Source organism: Hemiscyllium ocellatum, chromosome 1, assembly GCF_020745735.1.
Source record: "Hemiscyllium ocellatum isolate sHemOce1 chromosome 1, sHemOce1.pat.X.cur, whole genome shotgun sequence".
Taxonomy (NCBI): Eukaryota; Metazoa; Chordata; class Chondrichthyes; order Orectolobiformes; family Hemiscylliidae; genus Hemiscyllium; species Hemiscyllium ocellatum.
The window spans coordinates 64,805,567-64,827,688 of NC_083401.1; the positions used below are offsets into that span (position 1 = coordinate 64,805,567).

The 22,122-nt window shown below is 40.8% G+C and overlaps 1 protein-coding gene across 1 annotated transcript in view; it reads right to left on the reverse strand.

The window, feature by feature from the left end:
• Window positions 1–504: 504 nt before the first annotated feature.
• The window catches only part of rit1 (Ras-like without CAAX 1), a 302,333-nt gene continuing 280,715 nt past the window's right edge, over window positions 505–22,122 (reverse strand). The window contains exon 5 of the mRNA XM_060844603.1: window positions 505–726. Coding sequence (XP_060700586.1) covers window positions 505–726 — 222 coding nt within the window. The remainder of the gene's footprint in view (window positions 727–22,122) is intronic.

Sequence of the window (22,122 nt, forward strand, 5' to 3'; positions counted from 1 at the left end):
AGTAATTGGTCTCTTCAAATATATCACCAGATTTCTAATTCACATGACTGTGCCCCAGCCATATTTTCTTCGCGATTACAATGAGAGAAATGTAAAGCACAAGAGTGGGACCACAAGGCACACAAGCATTTATAAAATTATGTTTTAGATTCTAAACTTACACTGGACCAATATTCATAGAAATTATGAAAAATATCTTTGATAGAAATCAAAGAAGAAAGCATACAAATTTACATGCGTAACATCAAAAAGAACCTAATTATTTTGTTGAATTTATAGCATTAACAGTCTAAACAGGAAGGATCACGATTCTATATAACTGAAATCCAGCCAACGCAATATTTACTATTCACCTATGTTGGCATGTAAAAGGGTTATATTTTTAGGAAATTGAAGTCGTACGGTCTTCTAAACGTAGTTCAATAAATCAACTGTCAGAATAATCTGAATGTACAGATTGAAAATTACTACAGATATGCCTGTTCATTTAAAAAATGGGGTCTTTCAACTTGAGCTTTCCTTTTTTTTGAGTGAACTTTTTAGCTTCCTCCAGATACTCCCTTTTCTCTTCATCTTCTTCACAGTGGATGGCAAAGCTTCCTTCCTTCGAATTTCTCGTACCATGCCATAGAAAACGTCATCAATGTAGATCCGCAGAGCAGCTGAAGTCTCAAAAAATGGGCAATTATACTCTCTTGCCAATGCCTTGCCTTCCTCATGCGAAACCTTGAAAACAATTCATGAATAAATTTAAAATGCACTTAAAATTAATGAAATAGTAACGCTATTAAACTTCAACTTAACTGAATATCCACTATTTATATATTCATGGTCCTAAAAACAAATGGTGTAATGCAAAGTGGAGCAAAAAGAAGGACTCTCTCCACACAGGTATTAAAGGTAATGAAAAAGATATCACAAATATTTTGGATGTAAAATGGTACAAGTAAGAAATAATGTTGATTAGAAGATCCACTCAGCTAAAAATGCCTTTTCATAAAATGCAAGCAATACTTTAGCTGTAAAAAAAATGGGCTAAATCTTCAGGGCCTGCAAGTTAGCAGTGTGTCACAATACATTAGAAAGTTGAATGTTGGCGTTGGGTGCTGGTCAAAACTCTTGAGATGTGGTGTAAAGCCTAATTCAAATGACATTTTCATAATAATTGAAGTTTAACCTTGTCAATACTCTTGTTGTTTACTAAAATTGGTGACATCAGAATAGCTCTTGAAGAGAATTGTACTCATGATCAGGTTAACCTTCACGATTCACATTGTGAAATTTACATAAATATAGTGAGTTTCCCGAAGCTGTGATGTAAAGGCTAGCAATCTGGTGTGAGAGGTGCATCGTGCATATTAAATATGGAGTTAAGTGAAATGAATCAAAACAGCAAATTGTGCATGCTTCCATTTTGAGACAAATTACATTTCTTACAACTTGCTTTTGGAAATAACTTTAAGCTGAATATTTTGTCCTTTTGGCTAAGTCAAGATTTTTGCAGGGTTTCTCGCTGGATCTTGGAAAGCTGATTTCTTTAATTACTTAAATGTCCCAAGTCATCACATGGAGTTTTGCATCCAATTTCCACCTGCCTTGTCCCTTGCCTAGATGTTCCCTTTACAAAATGAGACAGGACAGTTTCCTCTTGCAACATTATAGAAGTGGCCTTACCATTGACCTCCACCCTACCAGATCCCCTCAGCACCTTGGACAAGAGGAAGATCAACTAGCCTTTGACAAGAAGACCCTCAACATATCTATCCAATCTAGACATGCTCCACTTAAAATATGCCATCAGCTTTAAAATCAGTTGATTTAAAAATACTTGAATAATTCCATTAGATGTGGTATGATTGGAATTGTGCGACCTGTTGTTCTTTAAAGGGAGTACGCACACATTTACCCGCAGCTTGCAAACCCATGGAGTCTACCACTTAGATGCACAAGGGCAGCTGAAGACCTAGAACAGCTCAACCTGCAACTTCCCTCCAATCCATACCATCCTGATTTGGAACTATTCATTCAGTCATTGTCTGGGGTCAAATTCCTGGAACTCCCTATCTTACAGTGTGCAGATATACTGACATCAAGTAATCCTCAGAAATCCAAGAAGGTAGCTCATTACCACCTTTCCTTTTTTATTTGTTCATACTATGTGGTCATCACTGGCTAGATCAACATTTATTTGAGAGTCTTCTTGAAAGCAACTAATTTCTTTTGTGCTTGTTTTGACCTCAATAGGAGAGGGTTTCCCCCTTGATTCTCATTGAATCCAGGTTTGCTCAGACTCCTTGATATTATATTCTGTCAAATGGATCTTTAATGTCAAGGCCATTCTCTCTAACCTCATGTCTGATATTCAGCCCTTTTATTTGTTTGAACTGAGGCTGTACTGAGTTCAGGAGCTGGGTAGACTTGGAGGAAACCAAACAGAATGTTAGTAAGTAGGTTATTTTTAAGAAAATGTGATCTGGTTGATGAACCATTGGTAAACTATTTAATCAATTCTCAAAGGCAATTATGAATTGGCAAGAAATTCTGGTGCAACCATTAACACCCACATGATGTTTTGTTTTAAGAAGCCTAGACTTTCAAATCTGTCCTGCAAATAGCTACAGCCTGTGTTTCATGTCAGTGTTGTATAACAGGGTATGTGTCAGTGAACTAAAATCAATTAATTAGTAATATCAATGTCACTGCAATCCCCTAGCCGTTTGATTAGAACCTACCTCTGTGCGCCATCATGAAAGATACATTCACAATTTGCACTTTTTAACATTATTCACACTGATGGCTGAGTTCCACTTATTGGTCATGGAACTTGAGTGGAACTGGTAGTGCGAAGAGCAGTAGAAATCTTCACAGTTTGTTTTTCCTCTGTATTGATGGGCGCAATACATCACGACAGCAATCCAATCATTTTAGAACCATGCTCATGAATAGTTGTCACTCTTGCAATGTAGGAATTTGCAGATGGCAAGCCTCCTCAAACACCAATGCGATATTGTTGTATTATTCCATCGATTCCAAACTAGACACTCAGTGTACCATTAGGACAGTTACATGCCATCATGACATGTGATATTCTGGTGTAAGGATTCCTACTTTGCTTTCCCAATGAAATGCAGTTGGCCCTGTTTTCTCGGTCAGACAGGTTGTAGTAATGTACAGTAATAGTAGTAAGCATTGAATCCAAACTATGTACTGACCTGAGACATTATAATATTGTAAATAACTGGTTTTGTTAATAAACATCCTGAAAAGAACAGCTTCTCTGCGGTGTATGTTACAAGAGCTGATGTGTAGGGCAGCACCTCAGATATATCATCCTGGCTGTGGTTTTGACCCAAGAAACCACATCAAAAACAATAAAATACTCGATTGATAGAGGGATAAATATTACTAGGACATTAGGATTACTTCAATCCTCTGTTTTGAAATAGTGTAAGAGAGTCAATCACAGAGCAGAAGTGGCTTTTTAACATATTCCAAAACCAACACCTCTGTTACTGCATGACAGCCTCAATACTGCACTGCAGTCCGTCCAGTTTTTTTTAGGGCCTGATCCCATGACATCTGAATGAAACCAAATTTGCTCCCAACTGAGATACAGCTGACACACTAAAATTGAAGCTGTAGAGGTTAGAACACCTCTGTTTTATACTTCAGGGTATGATGACTGTTCCAATGCAAATGTTACCAGTTTCTCCATTACATTTCAGATCACAGGAGCTTATGGTAAGACTTATATATTTCATTGACAGAATCTAGGCATGCACTTCCACGATCAAGATGCTAAAATATCATCAAATATGCCCCCAAAAAATTTTTAAAAACTAATAATCTCATTTCAGACACTGAAGTTAACCTGCATGCAAAAGTAGGTTATTTCTGCTGAGTTCCCAAAGCAGTACTTTGCATATTATAATAATGCTCATCATATATGTAGGAAAATAAATTATAATTATAAGTTTATGGTTTGTTAAGTAAGATTTAATTGATAATATTTTACTGTCAAGTTGCAGTATGAGTGGCACAGCTGAGCAAGCAGCAGTTTAATTTGCCCGTTTCAATTTAATGAAAGTCTGTAGTATTTTCTTGCTGGCGATGACAAGGTGATTTACAGAAAATAAAAGAGTGGAATGGAAGGGAGTCTTTTAAAGTTCTGTGCCATACATTTATGAGGGAAAACTGCCACAATTATTCAGTGAACAAATTAATATGTACTCCCCTGCTGAAAGTCTAGGGCTACCTCAGTTCCTCATTGAGGCTGCTGTTGTGGAATGCTGGCCAATCAACATGAGGAGATTTTTTGCTCATATAAGTCTTGCAATTTAATAACTGTTTTGACTTTGCTGTGGGGAATTTGAACTGGTAATGAGCTACAGTGCACTGTTAAGACCAGCTAATGGTGGAGTGGGGAGAGTGGAAAAGGTGTGAATTGGATCTTCTCTTTTTAGCTCCCTTGGTTGGCCACAAAAATGAGACTTCTTCATTTTTTTAAGGATGCAATTCTATCACGCATCAATTCAGATATCATACTAATCAAAATTGAAGGGTAAATTACAAGGCTTTCTTGAGTAGAAAAAAAAGGAAGTTTATTATCTACTACCCCGATAAGAATCGTAAAATGTGACATCAAACACGCATGCAAGCATATGAGTATAAAATTTAATAAAAGAGTCTAGCAATAAAAAGGAAGATGAAAGAACATGCAGTTTAAAAGTTCTTAGATTGCTTGGCATTTTCAGCTTTATCACAAGACAGTGTTTACTTAATTGATGACATGTATCCTCAAAAGTAGGAACATTTGCAGACATTCTGGAGTTCCAGTGAATGGATATTTCAGATTTGCTTATTATCGAACGCTACATAATAAAGAAGCTGAAATTCACAGAAAAGGAGTGAACAAACATTCCAGCTCTGCTGTTGCAGTTTCAGTTTCTTCTCTCTCTGCCTAAAAGCAGTTAACCTGAAATAAAATTCTCTTGTTTATTCCCATGTCTGGCTTCATTGTTTGTTTCAAAAAAGCTGGATAATCTGCACAGGACCTTCAACCCAATAGGCGAAAATTCCAGAAAGGTGTGGTTGTATCCAGAGAAACATTTATGAATTTCAATAGTTTTTTGGAATGATGTTAATTTCAGCTCAGACTGATTTTTTCTTTATTATGGTTCCTTGAGCTTGGCTCAATCTGGTCAGGTGACCACAGTGGACACTGTAAATCATTGTTTTCCCACTTTTAAAAGCATTTTGGTCAATAAAAGATGCCAGGTATTGAAATCAGTTGATGGAAATCAAAAATGTACAATCCATTTTTACCACCATCATAAGTAAATGTTACATTTGTCCAGCATAAAAATGATTGTTTGAGACAAATTTAAACATTGTCAATTTTATCCTTTAGATTATTAAACATTACATTGCATAGAAAAAGAATAATCAATACACCTGGAGCTGCTGCATTTGTTACAACATGAAGACAGATAGCCAAACCAAGTCATTCTTTCTACTTCTGTATTTGCAACACAGTGGAATTAAAGCCTTCAAAGACCCTCAAAATTGACCTTAATGGTTTCTGACCAGACTTTTGAATAATCAGCCTCAGATACTGTGAATAATCAAATCCAGACATCGGTTTGTACCTTGAACAAAAGGCTTAGCAATACAGTAACAATATAGTAACTTTAGCAGAATGGATTTAAATAACAAAGTAATTTAGTTGTTCTATCCCTTCCACACAAAAGACAGGCAGCCAAACAAAGTTTGTTTATTGCTTTTGTCTTTTATTTCCTGTATTATATTTACCTTTTTGTATTTAAATAAACACAGATTATTTTGTCCTGAAACAGGTGTCAGGTGCCTTCTTCATTGCACATTCACTAAATAAGTCCAGTGTCAGAACTAGGGATCTGGGGGTGATTCGGACCACCTAAAGATTAGCAAATTACTTATCTCAACCCAGAAACCCTGCAGTAAGAAGGGTATGTTTCCAGTCTGATTTTGAAGTACAGGTGGCTGCTCCGACTTGCTGTACCCAATGCCACAATGAAGATTTTGGATGGTGCAGGCCTTCAGTCTGGGTTGAGTCCGCTGATGCAGCTGGACGAGTGTTGGATTTATCAGGTGAGTACTTGGGTTCTTTTACTTTCTAGTGGTTTTGTGTATCGGTTTTCACCTCAGGATGTGCCTGAGGCCTTGTGGTGTCATTTGGATTGGTGGTTCTCAGGCCTGCTGGCCGTGGTTAGTTGTCTTTGGTCCCCCGGTAGGTTTTGGGATTGCAGTTGGGATACCTCTTCTGGAGACTGCTGTGCAGATAGTTCTCGGGGAGTGTCAACCTGGGATCCCTCTCCTAGTGGTAGCTGCAGGGAAATCTCTGTGGGTGGTAGTTCTTTGGGATCCCTCTCCTGGCAGTGGATGTAGGGATAGTTCTCTCAGATGATATGCAGGCCTGTTATCTTTGTGCCAAATCTGCACTTTCCATTTTGATACTGGTGTCCCCTGTTGAGGTCATTTGTCCTCCTGAGTAGGTGAGTAGGTGTAAACGTATTTTGAAGTAAGTGAAATGTCTACTATCTCTCTGAATGAATATTGATTGAAGTTGCATGACTTGATATCTGTATAGCCTCCATAATGGCTGGGTTAGAGTAACCTGAGAGTAAAAGTTAGTTTCAGTCTAGGGTATTAGAACTGGTTGATTGTTCATTTAGAATCAAGGTGCGAATTGGATTTTTGTGCTAAACATTAGTTCCAGGCAGCTGTCTCTGTGTCAGTATAGAACATAGTCCAGCTACCTTTTTACGTTTAAAAGTTATGAAAAGTCCCAGGTTTTGTCCAGTATTTTGAATGATAGTGAGTTTTGCTTAATCCTACATTATGTGTTGAAGATGAACATAGCTATTAAATTTTAAACCATCAGGTCAGAGTATTGAGTACAGGAATTAGGAGGTCATGATGTGGCTGTATAGGACATTGGTTAGGCCACTGTTGGAATATTGGGTGCAATTCTGGTCTCCTTCCTATCGGAAGGATGTTGTGAAACTTGAAAGGGTTCAGAAAAGATTTACAAGGATGTTGCCAGGGTTGGAGGATTTGAGCTATAGGGAGGGGTTGAATAGACTGAGGCTGTTTTCCATGGAGCGTTGGAGGCTGAGGGGTGACCTTATAGAGATATACAAAATCATGAGGGGCATGGATAGGATAAATAGACAAAGGCTGGGGTGGGGAAGTCCAGAACTAGAGGGCAAAGGTTTAGGGTGAGAGGGGAAAGATATAAAGGAGACCTAAGGGGCAACTTTTTCACGCAGAGGGTACATGTATGGAATGAGCAGCCTAAGGAAGTGCTGGAGGCTGGTACAATTGCAACATTTGAAAGGCATTTGAATAGGTATATGAATAAGAAGGATTTGGAGGGACGTGGGCCAGGTGCTGGCAGGTGGGACTAGATTGGGTTGGGATATCTGGTTGACATGGATGAGTTTAACCGAAGGATCTGTTTCCGTGTTGTACATCTTTATGACTCTGTGATTTTATGACTCTTTGACTACATATATAGGTGGCATTGAATATGGCTCATAGAAAGAAATATCACTGATATAAAAATGCACTGAAAGCTAGTGCTTCCAAATAAACCTGTTGGACTATAAGCTGGTGTGGTGTGATTTTTAGCTTTGATGTAAAAACAAGAAGTGATTCGCTGTAATTTCAATATTTTAGCTTTTTTTTAGATGTTGTAAATTTATTCAGAACACAATTTATCCTTTCAAGATAATGGCTCTCAAGATTGGTCTTTGCGTATTTGAGTTTTAGAAGAACAACAATAATTAGTTATATTTATATAGCATTTGTAAACTAAAAAGATGCCTCAAAATGCTTCACAGGAGCTTTATAAAACAAAGGCCCCAAGTCTGAGAAAAAGATATGAGCTTTAATGTTAAAAAGATATGTTTTAAGGAATATCTTAAAAGAGGCAAATGGAAAGATAGGCAGTGAAGGTTATGAAGAAAATGCCACAGACTGGGAACTAGATAACTAAGCACACAGATACTATTGATTGAACAATTATAATTAGGAATGGACAAGAGTCGAGAAGTGGAGGACGATAGATATCTTGGAGAATTGTAATATTAGAGGAGGTAACATAGATTGTGAGGGTCAAGGCTCAGCAGGAATTGAAATCAAGGAATTTTTAAAAACATGACTTATTTCTCTGGGAGACAAAGCAGATAATGTGGATAAAAGGGGAACAATCTGTGGTCTGAGTTAAAGACATGGGCAGCAACATTTTGGATGACCTCAAACTTAGAGAGATTGGAATGTGAAGGCCAGCCAGGAATACATGGAATAGTGGAGATTAAGATTAATAGCGAAGAGGTAAAAAAGTCATGGATAAGGGTTTCTGCATTAGATGAGGTGAGCTCAGATGATGCGGAACTCAAGTCAGCATAAGTTTATTATTGTGCAACAAAATATTTAAATCTACCATGAGGTAGATGGGAGGTCCTAATCTTTGCATTTCCACTGGTCAAGGACATTGAAACTCTACATATCTCCAGTGTTTCCTCAGCTGCAGCTGTTAACTGCAGAATCTGTGGGGATCCATTGTCCCTTTACTTAGGCATTCTGCGGTCTCTTCTGTGACAGAGAAAAATCACAAGCCTGTAAGTGAGTATAATGGCAAATGTTCTCTCAATGGATGTAATGAATTTGTGAAGGCTGACCAGCGGGAGAAAAAAAACCAAAATTGCTTAAGGTTCAGGGTGAATGGCTGTGGTGTATAGATAGATAAGACAGTGTGTAGGAAGAGAATGATTAGTGTACTTGCAAGGTAAGTAAATGTGAGAAATGATGAGGTGGAGTAGATCTGACAGGATAGAGTAAGAGGGCCAGGATTGTGCACACAATATTATGCTGGAGAATGTGAAAATGTACACACTTTTTCTGCCCTACATGTGCTATCAAAGTGCTTCCTGCAATGAACCCAGGAGTGTGAAACAGGCTTCCAGCAGCTGACTTCCTGGACCACATCAATCTATATCTTTGCTGAAAGAATAGCAGTTTTCTAACTTGCATTGCAATAGGAGAGAATGTCTCTCCAATGTTTCATTGTTTCCAGAGTGCATCAAATGATGCATTATATGATCAAAGCACAGCTCTTGGCCCCCCTTATCCACGTCGAGGATTTACCCTTTCTTGGAATAAATGGATTATATTATGAGTAAAAGACAGGCCCTTATCCTCTGAATTTAGAGGTGTCAGAGGTGATTTAATTAAAACATGTAAGATACTGATAGAATTTTCCAGGTAGATGTTGAAAAGATGTTTCCTCATGTGGGAGAATGTAGAACTGGGGAGTCATAGTTTGAAAATAAAGGGACCCTTATTTAAGACAGAGGTGAGCAAACATTTTTCTCTCTGAGACTTGTGAGTCTTTGGAATTCTTCCTTCCTCAAAATGCAGTGGATACAGGATCTTTACTTTTTTTTAAAAATGCAGAGGTAGATAGATTGTTGATTACCAAGGGGATGAAAGATTATTGAGGCTATGCAGGCTTGTTAAGGTTAAATTCAGGTCAGCCATAATCTTCTTAAATGGTGGAGCAGTCTTGAAGGGCTGAGTGGTCTCCTCTTGTTCACTGCTCGCGTGTTCATTTGTTGGTTCTAACTCGTAAGCACACTATCATTTTATTGACTCTTTATATATTTGAAATAGTTGAAATCACATCTACACCATACTTGTCAACGCAGATTCATCAGGAAACTTGGAAGAAATATTATAATTAATATCTTAGGCCACCTGTCTTCAGCTGTTTCATCATTGATTTTCCTTCCACTGTGAAGTCAGAAATAGACATATTTGCCCATGATTATAAAGTGTTCAGTTTAATTTACAGCTTTTCACATAATAAAGAGCTCCATACCACATTAACAATGCCGTGACTCAGTCAGGCCTAAGTTAACAAGTAAAATTTGTGTCTCATAAATCTCAAGAAATAATCAATTACCCCAAGAAATGGAATGTAACCATTTTCCTATGACATAATCCCCCACTATCAACATCCTGGGGTTTATTATTGACCAGAAACTGAACTGGACCAACCACGACCATATTGTGTCTCCAAAAGCAGGTCTATTGTGTATTCACTACCATTACTACGTGCAATTGACTCCCCAAAGCCTGTCCACATGGTGATGAGTTAGGAATGCAATGGAATAATCTCCATATGCCTGGATGAGTGAATCTCCAAAACTCTTGAAGCTAGACACAATCCCAAACAAACCAACTTACTTTCTGAGTTCTCCATCCATGATGTTAAATGTGCACTGTGGCTACTTTGGATGCATTGTTACTGCTCGTCAAGATTTCTGCACATCACATTCTAGATATATGACTTCTACCATTTGGAAAGATAAGCACAACAAGTGGTTGGGAACACCAGTACTTGTAAGTTCCTTTCCAAGACACACACTATCCTGGCTTAGAAACATATTATGGTTCTTTCACTGTCCCTTGTTGAAAACCTGGAATTCCCTCACTACCATCATGTTGGATCAACCTGCAGTGAAAGCACTACATTGAGTGAGAAAATGCTGGAAAATCTCAGCAGGTCTGGCAGCATCTGTAAGGAGAGAAAAGAGCTGATGTTTCGAGTCTAACTGACCCTTTGTCAAAGTTTTGACTCGAAACGTCAGCTCTTTTCTCTCCTTACAGATACTGCCAGACCTGCTGAGATTTTCCAGCATTTTTTCTTTTGGTTTCAGATTCCAGCATCCGCAGTAATTTCCTTTTATAAAGCACTACATAGGTTCAAGATGGCAACACATCACTGCCACCTTAATAACAATAAATGCTCGACTTGCCTGTGAGGTCCCAATTAAATCATAAGAAAATTAGGCAACTTTTTTTCCAGTGTTGAAATGTCTAATTATAGGGGGCATGCATTTAAGATGAGGGGAGAAGTTCAAAGGAGATGTGAGGGGCAAGGTTTTTAAACAGAGCGGTCGGGGTCTGGAATGCACTGCCAGGGATGGTGGTGGAGGCAGATACAACAGGGCTATTTAAGGGATTTTTAAACAAGCACATGAATGGAGGGATATGGACACAAGGGCAGGCAGAAGGGATTAGTTGAATTTGGTGTCATGCTCAGCACAACATCATGGACTGAAGGGTCTGTTCCTGTGCTATACTGTTCTATGTTCTATATGTTCTTGCTGCATTTAAATGGCATGGACTAACTCACTGAAAGAACATAAGAAATAGAAGCAGGAGTTGACCATTTGGCCTATCACACCTCTTCCAAAACTCAATAAAATCATGGATATCATTTTGGTCTTACCTGAACTTTCCGACTTTTCCCCAAATAGTCCCTGGTAGATCACTCAACGGAATCAGAGGATGTAGTCTTGCTGTGTTCACTGTGTAAACACCTTTCCTTTTAAATATTCAATTAACTCTCCTACTAGTCTTCTTTGGTTTGATGGGAACAATCCCAGTACATTAAATCTCCTATGTTAATATAGTTTTTGATTTCTGAAACCACTCTGATGACTTTATGCTGTGCCCAAATAATCCAAAATTCTCTATATAGTGTACAAAAGGGAGTATAAAATGAAACAATTCTCAACTGTGTTGGAGCAAACGCTTTGAGCAATATATCATTTTCAGTTTGTGTGTGAATTTAATTGCCTTTGAAAAATGCCAAAACAGAATTAGATATTTCAGGCTTTGCTTATGAAGACTTGGATGTTCAAGGAAGTGTGTATTTGATATTGTTTACACACTTCTTTCTATTGCCTGTTTTCGCATTTTCTTTCCCCAAAATGTATTACCTTCTACTTGTCCATGTTAAATGGCACCTGTCCTCCTGAACTCTTTAATAGCTTTTGTTGTTGATGTCACCCTACTTTTCTGTTGTCAGCAAATGTCAATATTGTGACTCTATGCCCAAGTTAATAGAACTCAGCATGAACCAGTTACCCCTCACATATACCTCATAGTGAATGACTCAGTCTTTTGCCAGTCAATCTGTCCTCATGAATGTGATTCTCTATCATTATCCAGATGCTGGAGCTTTATCAGCTAATGATATAACTGTGAAGAAGTGGATCACTGACACTTTGATTTTTCTTTAATTTATTCATGGGATGAGGGCATTGCTAGAATTTATCACTCGCCTCTAATTGCCCAAAGGGCTGTCAACCACATTGCTGTGGGTCTGGAGTCACATCAAGTGGGCGGCACGGTGGCACAGTGGTTAGCACTGCTGCCTCACAGCGCCAGAGACCCAGATTCAATTCCTGCCTCAGGCGACTGACTGTGTGGAGTTTGCACGTTCTCCCTGTGTCTGCGTGGGTTTCCTCCGGGTGCTCTGGTTTCCTCCCACACTCCAAAGATGTGCGGGTCAGGTGATTGGCCATGCTAAATTGCCCGTAGTGTTAGGTAAGGGGTAAATGTAGGGGTACGGATGGGTTGCACTTCGGCGGGTCGGTGTGGACTTGTTGGGCCGAAGGGCCTGTTTCCACACTGTAAGTAATTTCAAACAAAAAAGTCCAGACCAGATAAGGATGGCAGTTTCCTTCTCTAAAGGACATTTGTGAATCAGATGGGGTTTTCCAAGAATCAACAATGGATTCATGGTCATTATTAGACTCTTAATTCCTGATCTTCATCGAATTCATATTCTACCATTTACCATGGTAGGATTACAATGGCTCCTAGAAAGGAGCTCAGAACTGGACTGAGGAAAGCCAAGAGAGGGAACAAAAAAGGCTTGGTGGGAAAGATTAGAAAGAACCCAAAGGCACTTTACTCATATGGGAGGAATAAGAGAATGATCAGGGAGAAGGTAGGGCCGGTCATTGATAGCGTAGGAAACTTGTGTGTAGAGTTTGAGCAGATAAAGGAAGCCTTAAATGAGTTTTTTGCTTCGGTTTTCACCAAGGAAAGGGACTTTGTTGCGAATGAGAACATTGAGGAGTTGGGATACAGGCTTGAAAAAATCAAATTTGATCAAGTTGATATGCTGGAAATTTTGGCAAATATTAAGATTGGTAAGTCCCCTGGGCCAGACCAGATTTATCCTAGGTTGCTCCGGGAAGAGAATAAGGAGGTTTCTAAGCCCTTGGCGAAGATCTTTGCCTCCTCACTCTCCACAGGAGGATTGGAGGGAGCAAATGTTATTCCTCTTTTCAAGAAGGGTAATAGAGAAATCCCTGGCAATTACAGAAAAATTAGTCTTACCTCTGTGGTCAGCAAAGTTTTGGAAAGAATTCTGAGGGATAGGCTTTATGACTATTTGGAAAAACATGGCGTGATTAAAGGCAGTCAGCATGGCTTTTTGAGGGGCAGGTCGGGTCTCATTAATCTTATAGAGTTCTTTGAGGAGGTGATGAGACAGGTCGATGAAGGTCGTGCACTGGATGTGGTGCATTTGGACTTCAGCAAGGCATTTGATAAGGTTCCCCACAGTAGGCTCATTCATAAAGTCGGGTGGTATGGGATACAGGGAGATTTAGTTCTCTAGATTCAGAATTGGTTAGCTGACAGAAGACAGAGAGTAGTTGGAGATGGAAAGCATTCTCTTTGGAGGTCAGTGTTGAGTGGTGTTCCGCCGGACTCTGTTCTTAGGCCTCTGCTCTTTGTGATTTTTATAAATGACTTGGATGAGGAGGTTGAGGGGTGTGTTAGTAAATTTGCAGATGACACAAAAGCTGGAGGTGTTGTCGAGAGTATAGAGGGCTACTGCAGGCTGCAGCGCACTATAGACAAGATGCAGAGCTCGGCTGAGAAATGGCAGATGGAGTTCAACCTGAATAAATGCGAAGTGATGCATTTTGGAGGGTCAAACTTGAATGCTGAATATAAGATTAAAGACAGGATTCTTGGCAGTGTGGAGGAACAGAGGGATTTGGGAGTGCAAGTACTTAGATCCCTCAAAGTTGCCACCCAAGTGTATAGGGTTGTTAAGAAAGCATGTGGTATTTTGGCTTTGATTAACAGGGGAATCAATTTTAAGAGCTACGAGGATTTTCTGCAGCTCTACAAAACCCTGGTGAGACCACACTTGGAATATTGTGTCCAGTTCTGGTTGCCCTACAAGAGGAAAGATACGGAGGCTTTGGAGAGGGGGCAAAGAAGGTTTACCAGGATGCTGCTTGGACTGGAAGGCTTGTCTCACGAAAAGAGGTTGACTAAGCTCGGACTGTTCTCTCTGGAGAGAAGGAGGAAGAGAGGTGACCTGATTGAGGTATATAAGGTAGTGAGAGGCATGGATAGAGTCGATAGCCAGAAGCTTTTCCCCAGGGCAGGATTGACTGGCACAAGGAGTCATAGTTTTAAGATGTTAGGAGGAAGGTAGAGAGGAGACATCAGAGGAAGGTTCTTTACACAGAGAGTTGTCAATGCATGGAATGCATTGTCAGCGGTGGTGGTGAAAGCAGAGTCATTGGGGACATTTAAGCAACTGCTGGACATGCACATTGACAGCAGTAAATTGAGAGGTGCATAAGTTAGCTTACTTTATTTTACGTTAGGAATAATCCTCAGCACAACATCGTGGGCCAAAGGCATGCAAAGGCATTCTGTGCTGTAATTTTCTATGTTCTATGTTCAATTATTTGAACCATTGTCCCCAGAATGTTACCTAGGTTCTCGAGAAACAGTCCAGTGATAATACCAGTGGGCTATCACCTCCCATTTTTGAATGGAATTCAGATCGATTCACAAGTGAATCTATTTACCTTCACCTCAAAAATACCCAAAAGCTGTTGGAACTCAAAATATCTGCTTGGAATTCTTGCTTCATGGCACCTTGTCTATGAGGTAATTTTTAAAAAAATGCCACTGCTGCAGTTTGATTTTAAAGGTTCTGCCAGCATCCTTTTACCTATGTTCAGTAGACAACCACTGGAACAAAATATAATATTTATAAGGATAGGTTGGGAAACTACAGCTGAGTCAGTGTAACTACTCACTCTGATAATTGCCTAGCCTGCAGTTCTGGCACAAACCGGAGATTTGTCACTCTCCAAAGAGACTGGCTGGGGAGCCTTCTAGTCTGATTTAGTCTTCTTTGTCAGTAACAGCTTTCCAAAAATACACTTTAAGGCAGGACAAATGAGTTTCAGAAAGCAGGGTTACTCAATAGTCTGCTTAAATAGGGCATAATTTTCTTGTAACGACATTTCAAGGGCAGAGGAGAAATTGATTCCAAGGTGATTCTTATTGTGTTTCTCATCAACTGGTGTCTCACCAGAGTTTTATATGTAATAGCACTCTGTGATTCCTCATTTTTGTTAACCTTTTAACAGAAAAAGCACACTTGCCAACTCTGAATATGCACTAAAACCATGAGCAACACACATTAGTAAACATAATGCAAGGTCAACACTACATTTTGCGTACAATATGAAAAGAGATATGTAAAAAGACACTCAAACTGCTCAGTGAATAATTTGATTGCTTGTCAGGAACTGGGGTTCATACTCAGCCTGACTAGGATATTCAGAAATTTGATACATTCAGCAAAGATTTAGTCTGGTCAAAATGAAGGCCTCAATGAGAAATATGAATAACACACGGTTAACAAAGGCAGTCAAAGCAAGTATCTAATCAAAACAAAGGCATGCAAAGCAGCAAAAATAATAGAAGCCAAAGGATTGGAAGTATTTTAAAAGAATGGCAGTGATTAAAAGCTAATAAAGATGCAGAAAATTGATTATGAAAGTAAATTAGCAAGAAATCTAGAACCAAACAACAAGAGCTTCGATAGACATTTAAAAGAAAGAGTAGCTAAAGTAAGTGTGAAATCCTTGGAGGATGCAACTTGGGAAGGCCACACATTATCACTTCACGCACCCATGATGAGGTCAGTGTTACAGATAGAGCAGTAAGATTCAGAAAGCTAGCTTGGTTTCCCCAGGGTCAGGGTGCCGTTGAATGTACACTGAGGGGAGTGTCAACAACTGGAAGGGATTCTATTCGAGCAATATACAGCTGATCTATGATCAATGCTACCACCTCCTGGAGCTGTGTGCTGCTCCGCCGGCAGCTGCAGTGACTCCTATATACTAGAGCACTCCAGTGTTTACCTCATGTGTTTGATGGTCCAGGGCCCCAACAAGGCTGATTACTGGAGATCAAAGATCACTCACTATGACTATGGCTCATGACACCATTCTGTAAGCTCTGGACAGAGTGGTGCACAGGTTTAATGCCATCCAACAAACCGCAACCAGAGCCACAATGGAGCTATGATAGTGGTTTCAATGCTTGGACCTGTCTCAATGGGAGCTGCTCCAGTATTGTCTGGAAAAAGAGTCAAGCACCATCCACGAGTGCTGTGCTTTGCACTTTTACAGTAGGATCAAAGCGATGTGCTGCATGCTGAGGAACTTGGGGAATGGGAGCAGTCTTCCGAGGAGGAGGTGGAGGATGAGGACATTGGGGAGGAGGAGCTGACATTGTGCATTACAAAGATCAGCTGCAATGGGCACTGCAAGCCATACATAATCTCACTGGCCCCAGCTTCCAACAGAAGACAGCTGGGTATGGCACAAAACCGTGGACTGTAAAATAAACTTTGGTCATGATGCTGAAATCTGCTTGGCATTGTGGGGGTGATATTCAGCCTCTGTTAGCTTTGTTTGTATTCCCTCTTGCTTTCTGTAAATGAAAGCTCATGTTTGCGTTTGTCCAATTGCTTGCTTGCGTGTGATGTCCTTCTACTGGACAATGACAAGATGCAGGTCTATTGTGAACACTGTGGATAGGATAGAATCGACTTAGGTCATTCAGATAGAATGCAGCAAAAGACAGGTAAAGTGTGTGTCCTGGGTATTAAATAGTGTCTAGGGTGAAAGAATGAGTTGCACGTGTGAGGGAGTGTTAGCCAGGCTGTCCATGTGCCATGGGTAGTGTGGCTTTGTGGCTGCTGGGCCATTATGCTACTGGTGAGGGCAAGTGCCAGATTTCCAAGTCTTATCTGGGTGTACAGCGGTCTTTCAAAGATGGCATGCTTGCAAGAGATGCTGCTGGTTTGATGGATATCCTCTGAGTTGTTTTGGGAATGGCCAGTGGTGAGATTGAGTTGAAATCAAACATTAAAGATGCTATAAGGGTATGATGGATAATTAATGAGCTGTGTCTGGTAAGATAGGGAGAATTATTTCACCAGGCTCTGCAGCTGCAACCTCTACAAAAATCTCAATGCACTCAGAAAAGAGTGCAAAAAGAGTTCAAAAAGAAAAGATTCAGCCCATAGACTTGCTCCAGAGCAACTGTTAAATTGACACCCTCCCCCAACTTACCTCACACAGTCCCAACTCGCAGACTTTTTATATCCCTAGATCCTGACCTGATATTCTCTTCTCCATCCATGACCTAAAACCCCTGCCTCCGCCACTGCATCCAGCACCTACCACATCCAGCCCACCCCCACCATGGATCTGACACCTTGTCACCAGATCTGACAATACATGCTCCCCCCAGAACCTAAAGCTCCTACCACTGATTTGACAAACTTCTCTCCACCCCAGAGCCTCGGTCACCAACAGCCTCTCTGCCATGGCTTTCCTCGGATGCTGCCTGAACTGCTGTGCTTTACCAGCACCATTAATCAAGAAACTAATTTCCAGCATCTGCAGTCATTGTTTTTACCACGCTGAAACATCCCCAAAGGACCCGTCAGTGCCCCCACCTCTACTGGATCCTTTACCTCCCGTGCACCCTGACTCGAAATACTGCATAGCCTATCTTATTCATGCAGCCTATCTATCTTGTACCCTGCTGATCTGGTATTTTACCTATCTGTCATCCTGGCACCCTATTTACCTGGAGTCCTACTTATCCATCACCCCAAACATCTCCTCCCCACCTTGCACCCTATCCATCCAGTACCCTACTCAGCTGGCTCCATACTCTATTCAGTTGGTGCACAACTTAGCAATCAGCTAACCCGCCAGCACCCACCCCCTCCAATCCCCACCTTGCCAGCCCACTCTCACAATACTTGACACCCTGGAATCCAACTAACCCCACCTTAGCAACTTACCCACCCTGCACAATAACCTCACGCAGACCTTCTGGACTTAACCTATCTCAGGAACCACCAAAGTGACTGACTGGGATGTGGGACTTTGAAATCACTGGATATGGAAAATGACTGCTGTGAAAAAGGGGCTATGATTGGCTTGCAACCAACTCTCCTCTAGTCCAATTGGAAGCGCAGGACTGAATTTCCAAAGGGGAGCTGATTGGAATCTCCTTTTCGATATGTGGAGCTCTTTATGAATGTGAAAAAAGGCAGTGGAGTGGCAATCTATGTGAGAAACTTCCTCTGGCTGCTCTCCAAGGGAGAGTCAAAGATGAGAGAGCATAATCTCAGATTAAGGTGTTCCCATTTATGGCAGATATGAGAAGGAAGTTCTTTTCTCAGAGGGTAGTAAATCTAAAGAGGATTGAATGAGTTTATTTTTGTACATATAAAAAGTAAGAGAGAGGCAAGAATGGACACTGGACAGCTGGAAAATGAGGCTGGAGAAGTAGAAATGAGGAACAAAGAAATAGTGAAGAGCTGAATAAATACTTTGCAACAGTCTTCATGGTGGAAGGCACCAGCAGCATACTAGAACTGCAAGAGAATCAGAGCAGAGGTGAGCATCATGGCCATCACTAAGGAGAAGGCACTGTTGAAGCTAAAAGGTCTGAAGCTAGATAAATCACTTGGACTAGATGGACTACATATCAGAGTTCTGAAGGAGATAGCTGAGGTGATTGTAAAGATGTTACATGGTAAAACAGGGCTGGGTCAGCACAATTCTGTCAAGGGGACGTCATGCCTGACATATCTGTTTACATACATTGAGGAAGTAATGAGGAAGTCATACAAAGGAGAGCCAGCAGATGTGATCTATGGGATTTCCAGAAGATCACTGACATGGTACTACACAAGAATCTGCTAAATAAGACTCCATGGTCTAAGGTGCAGGAACTGGCAGGGATAGAGGACTGGTTTACTGGCAGAAGGCAAAGAGAATGGGTAAAGGGGTCTTCTTCAGGATTGCAGCTGGTGACTAGTGGAGTTCTGCAGTGGTCACTGTTGGATCCACAAGCATTCACATTATAAATTAATACCCTGGATGAGGGAACTAATGGCATTGTTTGCTAAATTTATAAATGACATAAATAGGTGAAGGGACAGGTATTGTTGAGGAAGTGGGGAAGCTGCAGAAGGACTTGGATAAGCTAGATGAGTGGGCAAAGAAATGGCGGATGGAATACAATGTGAGAAAGTGTGAGATTATACACTTTGGTAGGAAGAGTAGAGGCAGAGATTATTTTTTAAATGGGAAAATACTTTAGAAATCTTCTTTTAAGATTTACATTCAGGCTCAGTTGGCAATTCAGACGGCAAACACAATATTAGTATTCATTTTAAGAGGGCCAAAATACAAGAGCAGGGACGTACTGCTGCAGTATCACATTTAAAATATTGTGAGCAGTTTTAGTGAAAAATGGCTAGACTATTAATCCAGAAACTTGGCTGAAATTCTCAGGACCTGGGTTCAAAATCTGCCACAGTAGATGGTGGAACTTGAATACAAAACAAAACATATGGAATTAATAATCTAATGATGATCATGAAACCATTGTTAACTGTTGGGAAAAAATGATCTGGCTTATTAATGTTTCTCAGGGAAGGAGATCTGTCATTCTCACCTCATCTGGCCTACATGTGACTCCAGACCCACAGCAATGTGGTTGACTCTCAACTGTCCTCTGAGATGGCCTAGCAAGTCACTCAGTTCAGGGATTGCTAGAGAGAGGCAGTAAATGCTGGCCAGCCAGCAATGCCAACCTTTCATGAGTGAATTGAAAAAGAGACATTTTTTGGGTCCTAAACCAGAGGAAGGATGTGTTGGTGTTGGAAGGGCTCCACAGGCAGTTTTCAAGAATGATCCTAGAGATGAAGGGCTAGTCTGATGTGGAGTGGTTGAAGACTCATGGTCTGTACTTGATAGAATGTTGAAAGCTGATGTGGGGTATCTCATTGAAACATATGGAATATTGAGAGGCCTGGATAGAGTGGACATGGAGAAGATGTTTCCAATGGTTGGTGAAACTAGGATCCAAAGGCACAGCCTCAGAGTAAAGGCATGACCTTTTAGAACTGACATGGTGAGGAATTTCTTCAGCCAAATGGTGGTGAATCTTGGACATCTGCAGAAGGTTGTGGAAGCCAAGTTACTGAGTGTGTTTAAGACAGAGATAGGTTATTCAAGGGATCAAAAGTTACAAGGGGAAGGCAGCGGAATGGGATTGAGAAACACATCAGCCATGATTGAATAGCAGAGTAGAAACGATGGGGTGATATCTTACGGTCTTATGGTCTTCACTCATGGTCTGTGCACTCAGCAGGAATGATTTCTGGCTGACAATGCAAAGTCAGAAGATTAACTCCACAAGTTTATGCAGAGGAATTTGTGATAGTGATGTGTTGCAAGGAAATAGAAAATCTAGTGGAGAATTGTTCATGTGCAATTGTGCTAAGAGTTTACTTCCTATCATTTCTAATAAGGTTGCAATTAGCATTCAAGTGGGTTTCATTCCTGAAGCGCGCAGACTTCACTGCAGATTTTAAAATCTTCTTCCCTGTATCTTACATGATTTGTACAAACCTCAAATTCACCACAATGGATACCTTTGACCACTTTCTGTTTAATCCTCTTACCATTGAGGAGTGATCTATCTTCTATTATACTGACTTTACCTACAGTACTGTTACCCCTCAGGATATTTCTCAATGTGGAAAAGTAATAGGAGGATGGTCAGAGGGAGGTCTTCCTGCATCTGAATTGGGTTACATAAAGCAGCTTTCACTTAAATACAGATCGACAAACCTTATTTCTGAGATTTCATGTTAAAATACAGAGTTTTGTGCTTAAATTTCATTGTGTCAATGCACAGGTCTATCACGCTTGTGATGCTTTATTTTAATTAACATGACCTGTCGGCGAGTCAGAGCAGACATCATTCATCAGCTCTGCTTCAGAAAGGAATACTGGTCAGGATTGAGCCCTCAGTGTGACAATTGGTCAAGCAAGAAACTGAACTGGAAAGTCATATAAATTATATGGCTACAAGATTTAGTTAGTGCCTGGAAATTCTGTCATGAATAATTCACTGCCTACTGTCTAAAAGACACAGGTAAGGAGAGTGATTGAATCCATTTTCCTGGATGAGTGTAGTTCCAAAACAATCAAGAAGCTAAAAGCAATCCGTTTGATACCCCATCCCCGACTTTCAACATTCAGTGCCGACACATAGTAGCAGCAGTGTTTAACATCTAAAAAAATACACTGCAATAACTCAATAAGTCACCTTGGACAACACCACACAAAACCACAGACTCTATCACCTAGAAGTGCAAACACAGCAGCTGCATGGAGGCACGCCAAATGTTTTCGCCTCCAAACTACACCCCATCCTGACTTGGAACTATGCTACCATTTCTTCACTGTCATTGGACCAAAATCCCGGATGTTCTTGACAGCATTATGTGGACTGCAGCCATTCAAGAAGACTCCCCCCTTCTCGAGGACATATCCTTGCTTTGCCACTATCACTGTGCTGAAAAGTGTGGTGCTGGAAAAGTGCAGCAGGCCAGGCAGCATCTGAGGAGCAGGAGAATCGATGTTTCGGGCATAAGCCCTTCTTCAGGAATGAGGCTGGTGTGCCAAGCGGGCCGAGATAAAAGGTGGGGTGGGGGGGGTAGGGGATTTGGGGGAGGGGTGCTGGGAATATGATAGGTGGAAGGAGGTGAGGGTGAGGGGGTGGGGGGCAGAGAGGTTGGGAAGAAGATTGCAGGTCAAGAGGGCGGTGCTGAATCCGGGGATTGGGACTGAGATAAGGTGAGGGGAGGGGAAATGAGGAAGCTGGAGAAATCTGTATTCAGCCCATGTGGTTGGAGGGTTCCTAGGTGGAAGATGTGGCAGTCTTCCTCCAGGCGTCGTGTGCCTAGGGTCTGGCGATGGAGGAGGCCAAGGACCTGCATGTCCTTGGCGGAGTGGGAGGGGGAGTTAAAGTATTCAGCCACAGGGCAGTTGAGTTGGTTGGGTGTCC